Genomic DNA, 21,315 nt, shown 5'->3' on the forward strand with positions numbered 1-21,315 from the left:
AGTTTCCCAAGCTTCAGGAAACTCATGTTGCTGCAGAAATATTTGGATTGGCTGTGAGAGACGTCAATCAGAGAGCCCACCCACTCTGCCCATTCTCTCCTCTTCCTCTTCCAGAGCTGGTTCACTTCCTATAGAGACTGAAAACCCAGTGAGGAGATGGTGAGTGAAGGAGCAGCTTTTATACAAATTGTATCCCATAATATCCACACCAATCTTCAGGCAGTCTGACTATCCTGTGGGCAATCAGGGGTGGAAATGTCCCTTATGCTGTGTGAGAAGATCCAGCTGAGAGAGCTGTTTACTCGGTGCTTTGTGCTGAACTGTTTGACTGGAGCTGTGTGTTGGATATTGAGTGTGTTTATTGGAAGCATTTCCCTTCTGATTTCCAGGCTGAGTTTTGTTGATGGCTCATTCCTGACTATGAGAAGGTGAGGTGCAATTATCTGGGAGGTGCAGAGTGTGTGAGGATTCTTATTGATGTCCTATTGTAGAGTTCTGTGTGTGTTACGAGCTTGTTATCCTGGGGACTGTAATTTATACAGTTCCTCTGAGGGAGAGTTGCCTCGTTTAAGGGGCTGTACTGAGGGACTGTTGACTTATTGCACATCGAAATTAGGAGAGCCATTGCCTTGAGTATGCCCAACTATTTAAATCGAGCAACATATTTCTGTGCCTTTCCCAGATCCCTTTGAACCATTGTCCAAAACCCGTGTCAATCTCATAATTTATATTATATCACATATATCATAATTTATAACTGATTTACAAACATACGTATAAATTCAGAGCAAGAGTTGACTATTCAGCCCCTTGAGCCTGTTCTGGTATTTAATAAGACCATGGTCAGGTCCATGACATAATTGTAGCCTCAAATCTGCCTTCCTGTCTACTCCTGATAGCCTTTCACTCTTTTGCTTAATAACAATCTCACGTTGATTGTAGTTTATATGTGGAACTGTTTCCTCATTTCAATCCTGAAAGGCCTGCCTCTGACTTTTAGACAATTGCTCCCCAACCAGTGAAAATAATTTATCTTCATTCATCCTATCTCTTCCCTCTCATAACTTGTAAGCTTCAATCAGATCACCCCGTAACCTGCTAAACTTTGCAGAATATAACCCTATTTTGTTTTAGCTGTCCTCATTATGTAACTGTGTGCAGTCCAGGCACCATTCTAGTAAATCTACACTGCACTCCCTCCAAGGCCAATATCTCCTTTCTGTGGTGAGCTGCCCAGAACTGCTCTCAGTTATCCAGGGATGGTCAAACCAGAGCTTTGTACCACTGAAATATGACTTCTACCCCCTTGTATTATTTTCTTCAAACTATAAAGGCCAGTATTCCATGAGGCTTCTTCATTATTGTATGTCCCTGTTCAGCATACATTTAGCATATTTTTACCTGGATTGCCAAGTGTGATTAAACTTTCACTGTTTCTAGCCCATTTACCACGTGTATGTTCTATCTGTGTGGGTCCAAAGTGCCAACATTGAAATTCATTTGCCATAGCTTTGTCCTATTAATCTATTCACGTCTGTTTGTAATTTGCTGTACGTTGCTCACATCACTCCATGCCTTGAGTTGACAGCAAGTATGAAAATGGAGTTTTCAATCCCATCTTCTAAATAGTTAAAAAATAAACGAGGACTAGTTGAGGCACAAAACATATCCTTACAGGATACTCCCATTCACATTGGTACTGAATAAGGGCTGAGAGAATTGGACAGACACCTTTAAAAGTAACAGGTCTCCATTTAAGTGGAGTTGAAGGATATTTCTTTTTCTCAGGGTGATTAGTCTATGGGACTTGCTTCTTTAGGAAGCAGTGAATTCTAGGTAATTGAATTTATTCAAATTTGATACATTTTAGTGAGATAAAGGAATCAAGGATTATGAGAGGGAGATAGGAAAATAGAGTTGATATCTAATCAGATCAGCCATGATGTCAACGAGGGATGGATTAGCCTAGAAAGGCTGAAGGGCCCCTTTTGTCCCTTAGAATTTTGATCCGAGTGAAGCTTCTGTGAAAGCATGGATCAGCTAGTTGTTTGATTTAAACTTTGAGGCCTCAATTTTTACAGAGATATGGAGACTTTGCAGAGCTTTCAAATGATGAATGGGATTCAGATAAAGAAGTCTGACCTCCATTTTTGACTGATCCTGTTTTTTGCTAGCAGGAGAAAGGGGATGGGGCTTCATTTACACAGTCAGAAGCCTGAACACAGTACAGCATTCAGAGTATCACCGCTGAACATGCACTGAGTTTCAGCAGACCCTATGTTGTCTACAGCTTAAACTGTCGGGTATGAGCCACAAATTTATAGAGTATACATAAACCAGACTGTATGATGCATAAGATCATTATAGCTGTAATGATATGAGGTTATTGAATTCCCTAGCCCTTTAAACTTTTAAATAAAAAAATTCAGGTTGCCATTTAAACAAGAGGCAGCAAAAAACTCTGTTTTGGAAGTTTTCCAAGATGTGTACTGATTTTCCCACACAGCTATCATTATGAATGCATGGCAGCTTTCCAAAACCTTTAATTTTCTTATCAGGGGAGGCTCCAAATTCACAGTTTTGTTTGATACTCTGGAGAATACTGGTTGATTAATTTGAAAGAAGATTGTTTTCATAAGAGTTTAACCATTTGACATTCAAAAGAAGTGAGTGGACTTCTGTGAACGACGGAATTTATTTTTTATGATACTGAAGGTGAAATGTTTTTTTTAGAACTTGGTGTAAACATTTGCTGCCGGCAAGTGGAAAGGGGAGAGTGAGGAAGGATAGAGGAAATTAGAGGGGAATATGGGAGGGGACAAGATGGAGAGAGAAGGAGGGAGTGGGGAGAGAGGTTAAAGAAGAGGGAAGAAGGGAGAGTGATGTGAGGGAAGAAGAGGAGAGGGGAAGAATGAGGGAGGGAAGGGGAGAGTGGGGGGAGGAAGGGATGGGATGCAAGGAAGGGATGGAGTGAGGAGAGTGGTGAGAAAGAGGTGGGAGAGTAGGGGAGGAGATGGATGGGAGGAAGAGGTGAAGAGGAAGGTCCTTGGAATTCAGCTGCCCTGGAAGGTGCTGGGCTAAAATCAGTCTAGAGGTAGCCACTGGGCCTGCAGGTGCGGAGGCTAACTGTGTGAAGGGTCCCACCGTGGCTTTAGTATTTGGTCTCAGCCAAAAAGAGAAACAGAAATCGGCTGGACAGTCTCCAACATCATCCATCCAAACAATACCACCTCATGCCTTGCCCGATGACCCCATATGGCCTCCATGCCTATTTAATGAGGTGATGGCCGAGTGGTAATATCACCAGACTATTAATCCAGAGACCTCAGTAACAATCTTGGGACCTGGGTTCAAATCCTGCTATGCAGATGGAATTTGGATCTGATTAAAAGACCAGAGCTAAAAGTCTAATGAAACTAGAGTACATCGTTAAGGCTGGAAATGCTGTTCTTACCTGGGCCAGTATGATTCGAGACCCACAGCAATGTGGTTGATTCTTAACTGCCCTCTGGGCCATTAGGGATGGCTAATAAATACTGGCTTAGCAGGTGATACCCACATCCTGTGAATGAATAAAATCCAAAAGCTAGCCACAAAGTCCGTGACAGTAGATCATGCTGTCTTGGTGCCAGCACATGAAGATGCTCCCCACCATCTGGACCACCAGCCTTCTGATCAGCCAAATTTGGCACTTGACTACCCCAAGACCTAGTCCAATTTGTTTCCAGGAGCTGTGACACTCTCCTGCCCTGGCCCTGCCTTCCCCAAACCCTCTGGACTGAATATTGTCTTCTGATGGGACACTGTACCGAGATGGTTTTAATAAGCCAGGAAATTACCCAACTCGAACTCTCTGCTGCCTCACTCCATTTGTGATGGACTATTCTATGATTGTGTCTGATTCTATAAAAGGATTCTGTATTTCCTTCCCTGGCTCTCACTGTCATTTCCAATGTTGGCCGTGCATGGGAAGAGATGCAAAATTCACTCACATGACAGACCAGTGATACACTGTCTCAGCTCATATGCTGCTAAAAGTCCCCATCCATTCCTTTATGGGCTATGGACCCAACTATTTTAATGCTCTGCTGTCTGCTCTCACATAGAGTCATACAGCATGGAAACAGACCCTTCGGTTCAACCAGTCCATGCCAACCATAATCCCAAACTAAACTAGTTCCACAGGTCTGTGGAACTCCAAACATTTCATATTCATGTACTTATCCAAATATCTTTTAAATGTTATAACTGTACCGCATCCACCACTTCCTCTGGAAGATCATTCCACAAAAAAAAACAACTCTCTACATAAAAAAATTGCCCCCATATCTTTTTCCTCTCAACTTAAAAATATGCCCCTAGTCTTGAAATCCCCAACCGTAGGGAGAAGACACCTGCCATTCACCTTATCTATGCCCATCATGATTTTATAAACTTCTATAAGGTCACCTCTCATCTTCCTATACTCCAGTGAAAAACGTCCCAGCCTATTACAGCCTCTCCTTATGACTCAAACCGTTATTCCCAGCAACATCCTGATAATCTTTTCTGAACCTTCTCCAGTGTAATAGTGCCCTTCCTACAACAGGGTGACCAGAACTGGGACACAGTGCTCCTGAAGATGCTTCACAACGTCCTGTACAACCTCAACATGACACCCCAACTCTTATATTCAAAGGTCTAAGGAATGAAAGCAAGTGTTCTAAACACCTTCTTAACATGTGATGCAAACTCATCCAAAAGTTTGGTGTCTGTGTCCTAACTGACACCAAGACCCATTCCTTCTGCTTGCTCATTTATGCTGGCCCTTCATCAAGTTGCACCATTACTGTAACATTGTCCTCCCTGTTTTCGAATCCCTCCATCTCTCACCCCTCCATTCCATAGCAATTCAGTTGTTATACCTGTGGTCACATTTATTGAAATGTTTCTTAATGCCTTCTTTAAAGATTTTACCTGAAGGCCTCAGCCTTTCCCAAAAGCCTGGGTTTAGTTTTGATAGTTTTGCCCAGTGTTGTGACTGATAGCTGAATTTGGGATGTGCAATCTGAGTGAGTGCAGAGTATCTAATTTCCCAGGATAAACTAGAACCCTTCAATCACTTACACTGAAATAACATATTCCTCAGCTTTGAGCACCTCCTGCCCAGTGTTGCTTCAAATAATTTTGGAATAAAAAAGAGATTTTGAAATTTCCATTGAATTAACATTTCTCCTGGGTCCTTTTTATTTAAAACATATATTCTAAGGCTAAAACCGGTCTTTTCCAGTACAACACAAGCTCACTGTGATTTGCTAGCCCTTTTTTACACTCTGCCCGCCTATTTTCCTATTGCCGTCATGGTGCCTTGGTAAGGTGGGGGGTGTACTGAGTCTGGTTAGAGGAGAGAAAGTAGCCACACTGTCTGCTCCTGGTTACTAATCAGTGTCCTTGCTGGAAAGAGAGTGTGTGACAGTCAAGTGAGGGAAAAAGAAAAGACTTGTATCTGATTTCTCCCCACCAAAGGGAATAGCGAGTTTGCTGTGGAACTGTCTTTCACTGAGGAGTCAGCCCCTTCAGCAAAGGAGGAGAGGGAGTTGGACGAAATCATGTCTTTTTTTTACTGTTTTACAGAAGAATACAGAGAGGATAGACACCGCGGATAGATCCTGACCATCACCCAAGAAAAAAACTGAACAACTGTGGAGAGACGGTCAGTCCCTTTGCAGCATTGCTCAACACAGGGAAGATTGCACAGTAAAAGCATTGTATGGAAATCGGTCGGGTCAGGAGAATTTTGACATATCATCAAATCAGAAACTGGTCAGTGGTATGGAGCCTTCCATCAGAACCAACCTTTCTGAAGGTTTGGCTGTGGGTAATCGGTCAAGGTGAAGCTGGGAAGAAGTGTGACTGGGCTCCAGGTGTGGTGAGAGCTTCAATCATTCATCGAGCCTCATGAACCCTTGACTCATTCCTACTGGGGAGAGGCTGTTCCAGTGTGAGGGGGGCTCCACGAGCTTGTATGATCCTCAAACACACAAGGTGCATCTGCTGTACAACTGTTTACACAAGAATAGCTTCATGGAAGAGAAAACGTTTAAGTGCGAGGTTTGTGATCAAGCCTTTGCACACTCATCAACACTTGTGAAACACCGACGGATCCACACTGGGGAGAGGCCTTTCAGGTGTGAAGTGTGTGGCAGGGCCTTTGCCCAGTCCTCTGGCCTCATGTACCATCGGCGTCTTCACACAGGGGAGAAACCATTCACCTGTGAGGTTTGTGACAAATCTTTCTCGCACTCTTCCCACTTTCGAAGGCACCAGCGCATGCACACTGGGGAGAAGCTGTTCAAATGCGAGGTTTGTGACAAAGCCTTTACTAGCTCCTCGACTCTCCTGAATCACCAGCACACCCATACGGGGGATAAACCCTTCAAGTGTGAGGTGTGTCACAAGAACTTTGCACGACTACTGACCCTGGTGAATCACCAACGTGTGCACACCGGGGAGAAGCCATTCACGTGCGACGTGTGTCACAAGTCATTTTCGCAGTTACCGAACCTCCGCACGCACCAACGCATTCACACAGGGAAGAAGCCATTTCGCTGTGAGGTCTGTGAGAAGACTTTCACCCGGTCCTCTGATCTCCTGAGGCACCAGAGGATACACACTGGGGAGAAACCCTTCAAATGCCACGTGTGTAACCAAGCGTTCACACAGCCATCAACACTGCTGCAGCACCAGCGCACTCACACTGGGGAGAAGCCGTTCAAGTGCGAGGTATGCGATAAGGGATTTGCACAGTTATCAGGCCTCCTGTATCATCGGCGCATTCACAGGAGATAACTATTGAAGTGTTGGTTGTGACACCAAACTTCCTGAAATCATGAAACACTGACATATCCACAGTGAGGGAAAGACAATAGAGTGCAAGGTGCATTTAGGGAGGCGATGGCCTGATGGTATTATTACTAGATTATTAATCCAGAGACCTAGGTAATGTCCTGGGGACCTGGATTCGAATCCTGCCATGGCGGATGGTGGAGTTTGATTTCAACAATACATCTGGAATTAACAGTCTAATGGTGACGTGAAACCATTGTCAATTGTTGGAAAAACCCATCTGGTTCACTAATGCCCTTTAGAGAAAGAAATCTTACCTGGGTCTGACCTCTGTGTGACTCCAGACCCACAGCAATGTGGTTGATTCTTAGAACTGCAACTAGGAATGGGCAACCAAGCTGGCTTAGTCAGTGATGCTGAAAGAATTAAAAAAAAGAGTGTGTGACAAAAACTTTACAAATTCATCAAACCACCCGCTCCTTCAAAGAATTCAAACATCCTTCCAGAGTGAGATTTAGGGGAAAGATTTTCTGAAGCTTTCAAACCTCTAGAAACACCCAGGATTTGCACAGGGAGGAACCGTTTCAGTGTGATGTTTGTACTGAGGCCATTCAGAAGCCATTCAGGTATGCAGTATTGACAAATCAGTGTGTCACTTGTCCATCAATGCATTCATAGAGTTCTAGAATAAACTCCTCACACAGTTGTCAGACTTCTGGAACATCAGTGACCCCGCAAAATACACCAAACCCTTCCAGTGTGATATGTGCCAGGATTGTTTCGCCACCTCTTCCTCCTCTCTTATCAGACACCGAGGTGTCCACATGGACACGGAGCCGGGTGACCTGGTTCCATTGCGCTGAGAATTGACTGTACCATTTACCCTCCAGTGCTCACACAATGGAGCTGTCGTTCAAAAATACTATCTGTTTCAACAGCGTCTGTCACAAACCTCTCCCAGCAGCAGTTCAATCATTTCAGGAATGTCAATTTATCCTTTGATCAGGTCACCAAAAGAAGATATGTATATGTATAGAAGCTTCTGTATAAACTCAGCATCCTTTCAGTGCAGTGTCAGGTACAAGTCACTTACTAACTTTCACTCTGACGAAGAAGACAGTTAAATACTCAGTGGTTAGAAAGGCTTCAGCTTCTGATCGAGCAGCACAAGTACACAGTGGAGGAGCCATCCCTGGGCCAGTAATGGAGGTACATCAATTAGCCTCAATGTCTCTTGTCTATGGAGGGGGTCAACAGCCAGGAATCCCGTTTCTCATCAGTGATCCCAGCTGGGAAGTCCGGGGGAGGGTAGGATGTGTCTCGGCTGTGACAGTCTCCATTGTCTCACAACATTCACCATCTGGCTCTCCACATGCTGAATGGGCACTCGAACAGTGCACCAGAGGTCAATCAATGTCCACAGTTTGTCCTCCAGGTCAGTACCTTGAGGACTGTAGGGAAGTAAAAGGACAAAAGCTGGCATTTACAGAGCCCTTAATATAGTGAAGCATCCTGAGGTGTTTCATAGTGACATAATCAGAAAAAAATGAATGAGTCAGAGAAGAGATTAGAAGGGATTTACCAAAAATATGGCCAAAGAAGTGGATTCGACAGGGTCCAAATAGCAGAGACAGAAGATGCAGAGAGGATTAAGGAAGGAATTCTAAAGATCCCTTAACACCCAAGGGGCACCTGTTGTATGCATTGTTTACACTTCATGCCTCATACCCCTTCCCCACTTTCTTCTTATCATACATTCATCCTTTGTAGATAATTAGTCCTCTCTTGAATGCCTCTATTGAACCTGCCTCCACCACACTCTCAGACAGAACATTCCAGAGCCTAACCAGTCATTTATGAAATATTTTTCCTCATAGTCCTAGTGTCCCCTTTGCCAATCACCTTAAACTTCTGTCCCATCATTCTCGATCCTTTCTGTGCAACCCTTCATGATTTAATAAACCTCTGTCAAATGTCCTCTTAACCTTTCCAATGAGATCAGTTCTCTCTTCACCAATCCAGCTCTGTAACGGAGGTCTCTCATTCCTGGAGCCATTCTCGTGAATTTTTATTCCAGTGTCGCTAATGTCTTCACCCTTCCTAAAGTGTGATGCCAAGCACAGGACATAGCATTCTTGCTGAGATTAAGCCAGTGTTTTATCCAGGTATAGGACAACTATCTTGCTTTTGCACTCTGTGCCCTATTGATAAAGCCTGGGTGCAAATGGTGTCAGTTGGTTTATTAAGTGCTCTGTCAAACTGTCCTGCCAACTTCAGCGATTTTGTCCAGGCACACCAAGGTCTGTCTGATCCTGCACCCTTTTGGAAATATACCTTTGTTTTTCTATCTTCTTCCAGTAAATCACTTCAGATTTCTCTGCATTAAATTTCTTCTCCCACCTTTCTGCCACTTCCACAAACCTATCTCCTTTTGATATTTTACACCAACTTCTGCAAAGTTCACAATACTTTCAACTTAGGTACTGTTCAAATGTTGTTATTGTGTCCTGTATAGCAAGATCATTAATTATAACTCAGGAACAGCTGCAATCTAACACTGGCCCCTGGACAGCTCCATTCTCAACCTTTCTCCAGCCTCTCAGAAACATTCATTCACCATTCCTCACTGTTGCTGGTGACTCAGCCCATTTTGTATCCATAAAGTTACTTTCCCTTTGACTCCATGATTTGTAACTTACCTCACAAATCTGTTGTACAGCACATTTTCAAATGCCTTTTGGAAGCCTATGTGCCTCACTTTAACAGTACTCCCCTCATCAAGCCTCTCTGTTACCTCAATAAATGACTTACAGAAGTAAGTTATACTGTTAATTTCCTTTACTAATGTTTTGCATTTTGTTAATTAGCCCACATTTGCCCAAGTGATTTAATTTTGTCCTCAATTATTGTTTCTAGAAGCTTTCCCATCGCTGTGCTAAACTGACTGGTAGTTGCTACATTTATCTTTACATCCTTATTCGAATGAAGGTGTAATATCTGAAATTCTCTCCTTCTCCTGATCCACTCCCAATTCTCAGGAAAACAGGAAAATTATGGCCAGTGCCTCCACAATTCTCACTCCAGCCAAATAATCTCCACATTAAAGGCAGCCAGTTGTTCATTTACCATTTCGTCAGAGAGCCTTTTACTCCAGTTTATCTGGCCAGATCCATTCTTGTCTTGTTGCAGTTCATGTTGCCCGATTCATTATTCTTATTCTGAATTGTTCATTGTCTTCTCTATCGTGACACTTAAACCTTTTGATTCAACGAACACTGTCTCTAAATGTACCCTGACTGACACATGAATCTGTTCAGTGACATCCCTGACCCTGGCACCAGGGAAGTAACATGTCATCCTAGAGTTGCATCTCCGATCTTCGATAGAAATGTCTGTCATCGGTTTCCAGAACTAGCAAGTCCCTATTGCTGTGTTTTTGGTACACAGCACAGCCAGTTGTGGTGCCATGCAGTCCCCAGATCACCCATCACTTCCATCATTCAGAGCTCAATACTGGTTGGAGAGTGAGATACATTTAAGTGTCCTGCACTACCTTCCTTCCTAATACTTTCTAAAGCCACTGGTGAACAGCCCGGCTGTAAGTTTAATGCAGTAGGCCCTTTATTTGTAAAGTGAGCCAGTGAGTTGGTAAGGGGTAGAATCAGACCCTGGTTTGATGTGAATTATAGTTATATCCTCTTCAGGTGACAGATGTTTGACTGATACTATGGGGAATGTTTGTACTCTGCTGTCTGGGAGGACGACTATCCTGAGTATGGAGAGGGAGTGGAAGTGAGTCTCTACAGACCAGAGTTCCCCCAGATAACCACGCCTTGGTATATTAATGATGTAACACAGTGTGGAGCTGGATGAACACAGCAGGCCAAGCAGCATCAGAGGAGCAGGAAAGCTGACATTTCAGGTCGGGACCCTTCTTCAGAAATGGGGGAGGGGAAGGGGGCTCTGAAATAAATAGAGAGGGGGGGCAGTGATAGTGGAGCGGATAGGTGGAGAGAAGACGGACAGGTCAAGGAGGCGGGGATGAAGATGGTAAAAGTGAGTGTAGGTAGGCATTGGTGGGGATTGGTCAGTGAGGTGGGAGGAGCAGATAGGTGGGAGAGAAGACGGACAAGTCAATGAGGCGGGGATGGGGGGGGTGTTGGTCTTGGGATGAGGTCGGGTGTGGGGAGATTTTGAAGCTAGTAAAGTCCACATTGAGACCATTGGGTTGTAGGCTTGTAGAGGTACTGCATCTCATATTCCACCTTGGAAATCTACAACTGAGTGGTCAAATGTGGACTTTACTAGCTTCAAAATCTCCCCACCCCTGACCTCATCCCAAGACCAGCCCCTTCCTCTCATCCCCGCCTCATTGACAGGTCTGTCTTCTCTCCCACCTATCCGCTCCTCCCACCTCACTGACCAATCCCCACCACTGCCTACCTACACTCACCTTTACTAGCTTCATCCCCGCCTCCTTGACCTGTCCGTCTTCTCTCCCACCTATCCACTCCACTATCTACCGCCCTCCCACTCTCTATTTATTTCAGAGCCCCCTTCCCCTCCCCCATTTCTGAAGAAGGGTCCTGACCCGAAACGTCAGCTTTCCTGCTCCTCTGATGCTGCCTGGCCTGCTGTGTTCCTCCAGCTCCACACTGTGTTATCTCAGACTCCAGCATCGGCAGTTCTTACGATCTCTCTATTAATGATGTGATATGTTCATCTTACACTCTGCCAACGTTTATTTCATGTCCTGGGAAAGATCATGAATCACTTTCAAGTGTTTTCTTATTTTAGTTGATTCAGAGTTTGGTGTAAGTTGAATACTATTTGTCTGCTTAATGAATCTTCTGTACAGGTTTATAACTCACGATAAATTAATAGTTTAGCTTAAGCCAAGCCAATAAACTTCTAAGCACTGTGTGTTCTTCTTCACTGAAACACACAGGATCTTACAGTAAGAGTTCTGGCCACAGTATATTGGTCAATGTCAATGTGAAGGGGATACTTTCTCCATCAAGTTTTGGATGTGAATACAGAGGGTATGGTCAGTACGTTTGCAGATAGATGGTGTAGTGGACTGTATGACTGTAAAGATTATCGCAGAGTACAACTTGATCGGATGGACCAATGGGCCAAGAATTTGCAGATGGAGTTTAATTTAGATAGATGCGAGTCATAGAATCATACAGCATGGAAACAGAACCTTCGGTCCAACCAGTCCACATCAAACATAATCCCAAACTAAACTAGTCCCATCTACCTGCTGCTGGTCCATATCCCTCCAACCTTTTCACATTCATGTACTTATCCAAATGTCTTTTAAATGTTGTCATTGTACCCATATCCACCAATTCCTCAGGAAGGTCATTCCACCCATGAACCACCCTCTGTGTAAAAAAATTTCCCCTCATGTTTTTTTTAAATCTCTTTCCTCTCACCTTAAAAATGTGTCCCCTAGTCTTGAAATCCCCATCCTAGGGAAAAGACAACTACCATTAACTCTGTCTATACCCCTCATTCTTTTATAAACTTCTATAAGATTGCCTCTCAACCTCCTGTGCTCCAATGAAAGAAGTCCCAGCCTACCCAGTCTTTCTTTATAACTCAAACATTCTATACCCAGCAACATCCTGGTAAATCTCTTCTGAACCCTCTCCAGTTTAATAATACCCTTCCTGTAAATGCACGACCAGAATTAGACACAGTATTCCAGAATGGGCCTCACCAATGTCTTGTACAACCTCTACATGGCAGCCCAACTCCTATACTTAAAGGACTGAGCAATGAAGGCAAGAGTGCCAAACGCCTTTTTAACCACTACGTCTATATCTGTCACAAACTTTAAAGAACTATGTACCTGAACACTTTGGTCCCTCTTCTACCACACTACCCAAGGCCCTACTATTAGTTGTATAAGCCTACCCTTGTTTGTTGCATTTTGATAAAGCAAACCAGAGCAGGACTTATGCAGTTAATGGTAGGGCTCTGAGGAGTGCTGCCGAACAAAGAGACCTAGTGGTGTGGGTGCATAGTTCCTTGAAAGTGGATATGTGGGTAGAGAGGGTGGTGAAGAAGGCACTTGCCTTCATTGGTCAGAACATTGAGCATAGCAGTTGGGATGTCATGTTGCGGCTGTACAGGACATTAGTGAGGCCACTTTCAGAATACTGTGTACAATTCTGGTTGCCCTTCTACAGGAAGGATGTTGTTAAACTTGAGAAGGTGCAAAAAAGATTTACAAGAATGTTGCCAGGACTGGAAGGTTTGAGTTATGGGGAGATGCTGAGGGTTGACCTTACAGACGTTTATAACATCACAAGGGGCTTAAATAGGGTGAATACCCTTGGACTTTCTCCTAGGGTGGGGGAGTATAAACGAGAGGGCATATATTTAAAATGAGAGGTGAAACATTTAAAAAGGATCTGAGAAGTAACATTTTCATAAAGAGAGTGGTGCGTGTAAGGAAGAAGCTGCTAGAGAAAGTGGTTGACATGGGTACAATTACACTATTTAAAAGGCTTCTGGATGGGTATATGAACAGGAAGGGTTTAAAGGGATATAGGTCACATTTAAGGTTTTGGCTAAGATTTGTAGCTTGGGTTGTGGGTGAGGTTGTTGACTTGTTTGTCGAGCTGGCTTGTTTCTGTTCAGGCGTTTCGTCACCAGGCTAGGTAACGTCATCAGTGAGGCCTCTGATGAGCGATGTTGTTCTACTCCGCTTGGAATTTATACTGTCCGGTCCATTATGGTGAGTAGTGCCATTTCCGGATTTGTTCTGTATGGGTTTGTATATGGGGTCCAATACTATATGTTTGTTGATTACATTATGAGTTGAGAACCATGCCTCTAGGAATTCCCACGTGTGTCTATGTTTTGCTTGGGTTACAATAGTTACGTTGTCCCAGTTAAACTGATGGCCTTCATTGTCCGAGTGTACTGATATTAAGGAAAGTTCTGAGGAAGGGTCACCGGACCCGAAACGTTAACTCTGTTTTCTCCTTCACAGATGCTGCCAGACCTGCTGAGCTTTTCCAGCAACTTTGTTTTTGTTAAGGAAAGTTCGTCGTGTCGTTTTGCTGCTAGCTGATGTTCATGTATTCTGATGGCTAGTTTCCTTCCTGTCTGTTCGATGTAATGTTTATGGCAATCATTGCATGGTATTTTGTAAACTGCGTTGGTTCTGCATGTTGTGGGAATGGGGTCTTTAATCCTCGTGAGTGTTTGTCATAGAGTGGCTGTGGCCTTGTGTGCTACCATAATTCCTGGTGGTCGTAGGAGTCTCGTCGTCAGTTCTGATCTGTTCTTGATATAGGTCAGTGTGGCCAGTGTGTTGGCGTGCTGTGTCCTCTTGTTGTTGTCTATTTAGTAGGCACCTGCAGATGAAATTGCGGGGATATCCGTTCATAGTGAAGATTTTGTATAGATGCTGTACCTCTTTCCTGCATAGTTCTGGCGTGTTGCAGTGAGTGGTAACCTGTGTAAATAGTGTCCTAATACAGCTTTGTTTGTGGACGTTGGAGTGGTTGCTGTGGAAGTTGAGGATTTGGTAACATAGTTTACCAACATAGTTTACAAAATACCATGCAATGACTGCCAGAAACATTACATCAGACAGACAGAAAGGAAGCTAGCCATCAGAATACACGAACATCAGCTAGCAGCAAAATTATACGATGAACATTCCTTAATATCAGTACACTTGGACAATGAAGGCTATCAATTTAACTGGGACAATAATGGATTGGACAGTTTAATTCCAAGAGGAGTAGAACAACATCGCTTCATCGGAGGCCTCACTGATGATGTTACCTAAGCATGGTGACGAAACGTCTGAATGAAAATAAGCCAGCTCGGCTCACCCACAATCCGAGCTACAAATCTTTGCTAAAACCATAAACACCTATGGGTGTAACACGCTAAAAACTGCCCGACATTGGGAAACCTTTGCCAACCAACTCAGCCTACCTGTGAACAAGTTCACTTTCTCCACGAAGGTCTTAGGAGTCAGGTACTGCCTCGCAGCATGAGGTACAAACCTCCACTCAACAACCCACAGGCACACAAAATAGCTGAACAGAACGGACGCAGAATGTGACAAGTAATGATTAATGATGCCCATAACTGACTCTACAAGTACGAATGGGAAATTTCACACCAAAAATCACAGTACCTAAACACCACAAACCAGCGATGGACTACAGCCCGAGAACAGGCCATCACCATCAATCAACACAGGAGCAAAATTCAGAAGAGACACAAGCTACAGGAGAAACTCACCAAACTGATCCTCCACAAAGACAAGGACAACAACAAACCGAACACATGGATAAGAAACCTATCCAGCAGATGACTCACAGAACCTGAGAAAGCTGTCCTATTATGCGGACTAAGCTATAACCATAATGATGCGAACAGAACAGACTTTATGGCCGCCCTGGAAACTACACTAAAAGACAACAGACACACAGACAGAACACAACAAGCCATCCAGCAAACTATAATCCCCACACTAAACTGAAGGAACGAATGCGACATCCTGAACACACCAGAGAGAAAAGCACTACATGAACTCAAGAAAGACAAGAACATTACAATCCTACGAGCAGAAAAAGGGCGCTGTCATTACGAACAAACCGGACTACATTGAGAAAGTACAGACATTGCTCAGAGATACAAACACTTACCAACAGGTGGTGATGGACCCAACACCGCAACTAGGTAATAGGATCACCCAGACACTGAAGAGACCAAAGGATGCAGGACAGATAACCAAGACGGACTACATGAGAATGAAACCAGAAGGCATGAACACCCACTGCTTCTGTGGACTTCCTGAAGTATACAAACTAGACATACCCGTCAGATCCATTGTCTGCCTACTGGGCATACCTTCACACAAACTGGCCAAGTGCCTCCAACAGAGACTAAAACACCCAGTCGACGGATCACCCCATTCCTTCCACTCAACCCAAGAATTTCTTAATTCCCTCAAGAACATAAAAATCAGCGATGACGAGATTATGGTATCTTTTGATGTCACAGCATTATTCACATCAATTGACATCCCACTAGCTGAAGAAACACTGGCCACATTACTAGAGGAAGCAGGAATGCAGACCAGTAGCTCCATCAGCAATGATAACATACTCAAACTACAAGACTTGTGCCTCACCACACACTTCGTCTTTAAAGGTCAAGTATACAAACAGATCAATGCCATACCCATGGGGTCACAGGTCTCAGGACTCATCGCAGAGGCAGTCATGCAAAGACGAGAACACACTAACCCCCCCACCAAATTCAACCTAAACTGTGGATCTGGTACGTGGACGACACATTTTTCATTATTAAACGCAACAAAATAGAAGAGACCCACCACCTCCTTAACAATGTATTTGCAAGGATTAAATTCATGAGGGAAGAAGAAAACAACAATCAGCTTCCGTTTCTGGACATCAGAGTTGAATGTATGACCAACGGGCAGTTTCAAACCTCAGTGTACAGGAAGGCAATCCACATTGAGCAAATCCTCAGCATCCGCAGCAACCACCCAAACCTCCACAAACAAACCTTTAATAAGATTCCCTGCAGAGACTGTGAAAAACACTACATCGGACAAACAGGAAGGAAACTAACAAGAAGCGTAGACGAACACCAACCGGCTACAAAAAGACACGACCAATACTCACTCATCTCTATCCACATGGATAAGGAGAACCACCAATTCGACTGGAACAGCACCAAAATCCTGGGACAAGCTAAGCAGAGACAGGCACGGCAATTCCTAGAAGCCTGGTACTCCACGACGAAAGCCATCAATAAACACTTAGAACTCGACCCCTTACACACTCCATTACAAAGGAAAACCGGAAGTGAGGTAATCCAGCTCAACGGACTCCAGAGTTTAAAAACAAGGTGGGAAAACACAACGGCGCTTCATCGGAGGCTGCACTGATGATGTTACCCAGCAGGGTAATGAAATATCTGCGGAACACCAAACCAGCTCGGCGAGCCAACCAACCACAACACCAACAACCCAAGCTACAAATCTACTCCAAAACCTGAGAAAGCTGTTTCAGGACACTATTTAAACAGGCCATCACTCACTGCAACATGCCAGAACTATGCAGGAAAGAGGAAGAATACGTGTACAGAATCTTTGCTATGAACGGATATCCCCACAACTTCATCCGCAGGTGCCTACAAAGTAGACAACAAGATGACACAGTATGCTCGAACACACTGGACACACTGCTCTTCATCAAGAACAGATCAGAACTGACGACGAGACTCCTATGACCACTAGGAATCATGGTAGCACACACGGCCACAGCCACTCTATCACAAACACTCACGAGGATTAAAGACCCCATTCCCACAACATGCAGAACCAATGTAGTTTACAAAATACCATGCAGTGACTGCCACAAACATTACATCGGACAGACAGGAAGGAAACTAGCCATCAGAATACATGAATATCAGCTAGCAGCAAAATGACACAATGAACTTTCCTTCATCTCAGTACACTGGGACAATGAAGGCCATCAGACCAAGCAAAACATAGGCACACACAGAATTTCAGAGGCATGGTTCTCAACCCATAATGCAATCAACAAACATATAGAATTGGACCCAAATACAAACCCGGAACAAATCTGGAAATGACACTACTCACCATAACGGACCGGATAGTATAAATTCCAAGCAGAGTAGAACAACATCCCTTCATCGGAGGCCACACTGATGATGTTACCTAGCATGGTGACAAAACGTCTGAATGAAAACAAGCCAGCTCAGTGAGCAAGTCTACAACCGAATATAGGTCAAATGCTGGCAAATGGAACTAGGTCAGAATGGGTTGGTGCAGACAAGTTGGACCGAAGGGTCTATTTGTGTGCTGTATGACTGTATAATGTGTTTATCATTTCAAGTTCACAGGAAGCATTCATCACCCAGGTTGTGACTTGACAGCCAAGAAGTGAAAGGGTGCAAGTAACTGATTTCATAAATCATATGCACCCACAAACAGCAGTGGGTCAACTTCAATGCTCAGGTCTCTGGGGTTAGACTTGAATCCACAACTTTCTGACTCAGAGGTGAGAATGAGAACCAAGACACGACTGACAGCATGAGATAATATTTCCATCTAATAGGTTCAGTTTGCCAATGATTCAGGCCCAAGGCTATGTATAGAATCCTAGATTAATGGGAGAAAACCAGCCTGAAAGTTTGGTTGATTTAAAGTGGTAACTAGTTTGAGCTACAAGTGTCAGTGTTGGCTTACTGTCTGGATTCCTGAAGCTATGAAAGGTGGTAAAGACCCTGGGATCAGGACAACTTAAAGTGATGGAGAAAAGAGTAGACTCCAGGAATGAGGAACTTCCTACAAATGAGTGAGGACTGCAGATGCTGGAAGCCAGAGTTTAGATGTGTGAGGCTGGAAAAACACAGCTGGTCAGACATCATCAGAGGAGCAGGAAAGTCAACATTTCGGGCCAAAACCCTTTGTCAGGACTGGGGAGTGGGAGGGGAGCCCAGACATAAATGGGGAGGGGGTTTGGGCTGGGGAAAGTGTAGGAGAGATGATGATAGGTGGATGCAGGTAGGGGGTTATTGTGATTGGTAATGGAAAAGATGTAGCGGATAGGTGAGTAGGAAGATGGACAGGTTAGGTCAGGTCAGGAGTGGGAGGGGTGGACATGGGATAAAGCTAAGGGTAGAGGGATTTTGAATCTTGTGAAGTCAATGTTGAGGCCAGCTTGACTCCTTTTTTTCCACCTTTGGTCCAGGAACTCCCTTCCTACATTTGTGACACAACCCACACCCTCCACCTTTTCCAAAACTTTTAATTCCCCTGGTTTAAAAGCCCTCACTTCTTCCTCTCACATAGGCCCAACCAGTCCCTGCACTGACACTCTCATTCACTTGGCTGAACTGGTCCTCACTCTCAACAATTTTTCCTTCGAATTATCCCACTTCCTACAACCCAAAGGGGTGGCCACGGGCATGGGCACAGGGCCGAGCTATGTTTGCCTCTTTGTAGGACTTGTGGAATTTTTCCACAACTACACATGCACGATCCTTCACCTCTTTTCCACTATATTGATGACTGCATCAGTGCGGCCTCATGCTGCCATGAGGAGCTCGAGCAGTTCATCAACTTTGCCAACAACTTCCACCTTGTCCTCAAATTCACCTGGACTATTTTGGACACCTCCCTCCCCTTTCTGGACCTCTTCGTCTCCATCTCCGGAAACTGACTCACCACAAACATCGATTTCAAACCTACTCACTCCCACATCTGCCTCAACTACACTTCCTCTCACCTACCCTCCTACAAAAATGCTATCCTATACTGCCTACTCGGGAGGATGCAACACTTCGAAGGAGGAAGCGTTTACTATGGAGAGAATCATGGATGCTAAGGAAACAAGAGAAACAAGTGGGGATGTTTTGGACTGCATACACATGACTAGAGAGGAGATATTTGCAGGCTTAAAACGTATTATGGTGGATAAATCCCCTGTGCCTGATCAGGTCCATCCTCGGATGTTGTGGGAGGCTAGGGAAGAAATTGCAGAGGCCCTTGCAAAGATTTTTGCTTCATCTTTAGCCAGTGGTGAAGTTCCAGAAGACAGGAAGGTGGCTAATGTTGTTCCACTGCTTAAGAAAGGTGGCAAAGACAAGCCCGGAATCTACAGGCCAGTGAGTAGTAGGCAAGTTATTGGAGAGGATGCTGAGGAACAGTATCAACCAACATTTGGATAGTCAAGGTCTGATTAGGGATAGTCAGCATGGATTTGTGCCCGGGAAGTCATGTCTGACAAACCTTTTAGAACTTTTCGAAGAGGTAACCAAGACGATGGATGAGGGTAGGGCAGTGGATGCTGTCGATATGAACTTTAGTAAAGCCTTTGACAAGGTGCCGCATGGCAGGCTAATCGTGAAGATGAGGTTGCATGGGATCCACGGAGAGCTAGCTAATTGGAATCAAAATTGGCTCGATGGTAGGAAGCAGAGGATGATGGTTGAAGGTTGTTTCTTGGACTGGAGGCCTGTGACTCGTGATGTGCCACAGGGGTTGGTGCTGGGACCTTTGTTACTTGTTGATATAAATGATATGGATGTAAATGCACTAGGCATGATTAGTAAATTTGTGGACAATTCAAAATTAGGAGGTATTGTTGACAGCGAAGAAGGTTTTCAAAAATTGTACAGGGATCTTGATCAGATAGGAAGTGGGCCGAGGATTGGCAAATACAATTAATACAGATAAATGTGAGGTGTTGCACTTTGGAGAGTCAGGCCAATGTAGGACTTATAGAGTAAATGGTAAGGTCCGGATGATGTTGTGGAACAGAGGGACCTAGGAGTACAAGTACATCGTTTGTTTAAAGTGGACAGGGTGGTGAAGGTGTTTAGCATGCTGGCATTCATTGGTCGAGGCATTGAGTGTAGGAGTTGGACGTTATGTTACAGTTGTACAAGTCATTGTTGAGGCCACACTTGGAGTATTGTGTACAGTTTTAGTCACCCTGTTATAGGAAAGACATAGTTAAACTGGAAAGTGTGTAAAGGAGATTTATGAGGATGTTGCCAGGCCTATTAGGCCTGAGTGAAAGGGAGAGGTTGGCCAGGATAGGACTTTATTCCTTGTAACGTAGGAGAATGACGGGTGACCTTATTGAGATGCATAAAATCATGAGGGGCATAGATAGGATGAATGCCTATAGTCTTTTTCCCAGACATGGGAATTGAAAACTGGAGGGCATAGGTTTAAGGTGAGAGGGGAAAGATTTAAAAAGGACTTGAGGGGCAACTTCTTCAGCGAGTGGTGCGTATATGGAACGGGCTGCCAGAGAAAGTGATTGAGGCAGGTACAATAGCAACATTTAAAAAACATTTGGATAGGTACATGGATGAGAAGCGTTTAGAGGGATATGGACCAAATGCGTACTGAGAGATTAGCGAATGTTGTTCCCTTGTTTAAGAAAGGATGCCGGGATAATCCAGGAAACTATCGGCCGGTGAGCTTGACGTCTGTGGTGGGGAAACTCTTGGAGAAGATACTGAGGGGCAAAGATATATGTGCATTTGGAGGAAAATGGACTAGTTAGTGACAGGCAGCATGGTTTTGTCCAGGGAAGGTCATGTCTCACCAACCTGACTGAATGTCTGAAGAGGTAACAAGGATAATTGATGGGGGAAGGGTTGTGGATGTAGTTTATATGAACTTTAGTATGGCATTTGATAAAGTTCCACATGGCAGGTTGGTGCAAAAACTAAAATCACAAGGGATTTGGGGTGGAAATTGAATCAGAGATAGTAGGAACTGCAGATGCTGGAGAATCCGAGACAACAAGGTGCAGAGCTGGATGAACACAGCAGGCCAAGCAGCATCATAGGAGCAGAAAGGCTGACATTTCGGGCCTAGACCCTTCATCAGAAATGACCCTTCTGATGAAGTGTCTAGGCCCGAAACAT

The 21,315-nt window shown here is 44.2% G+C and overlaps 1 protein-coding gene across 1 annotated transcript; it reads left to right on the forward strand.

Annotated features, from left to right (window-relative positions):
- The first annotated feature begins 137 nt into the window (after positions 1–137).
- Positions 138–7,014, forward strand: LOC125487006 (zinc finger protein 468-like). The gene is made up of 2 exons (XM_048616773.1): positions 138–159; positions 5,614–7,014. Exon 2 carries the CDS (start codon positions 6,064–6,066, stop codon positions 6,826–6,828), a length of 765 nt encoding a protein of 254 aa, XP_048472730.1. The 5' UTR covers positions 138–159; positions 5,614–6,063; the 3' UTR covers positions 6,829–7,014.
- Positions 7,015–21,315: the final 14,301 nt, after the last annotated feature.

This window comes from Rhincodon typus, chromosome 35 (assembly GCF_021869965.1).
Source record: "Rhincodon typus isolate 14 chromosome 35, sRhiTyp1.1, whole genome shotgun sequence".
In the NCBI taxonomy this organism is placed as follows: Eukaryota; Metazoa; Chordata; class Chondrichthyes; order Orectolobiformes; family Rhincodontidae; genus Rhincodon; species Rhincodon typus.

Bases quoted from the DNA above. Each gene is read 5' to 3' on its own strand.
- LOC125487006 (XM_048616773.1), top strand. From the start codon at position 6,064: ATGGAAGAGAAAACGTTTAAGTGCGAGGTTTGTGATCAAGCCTTTGCA.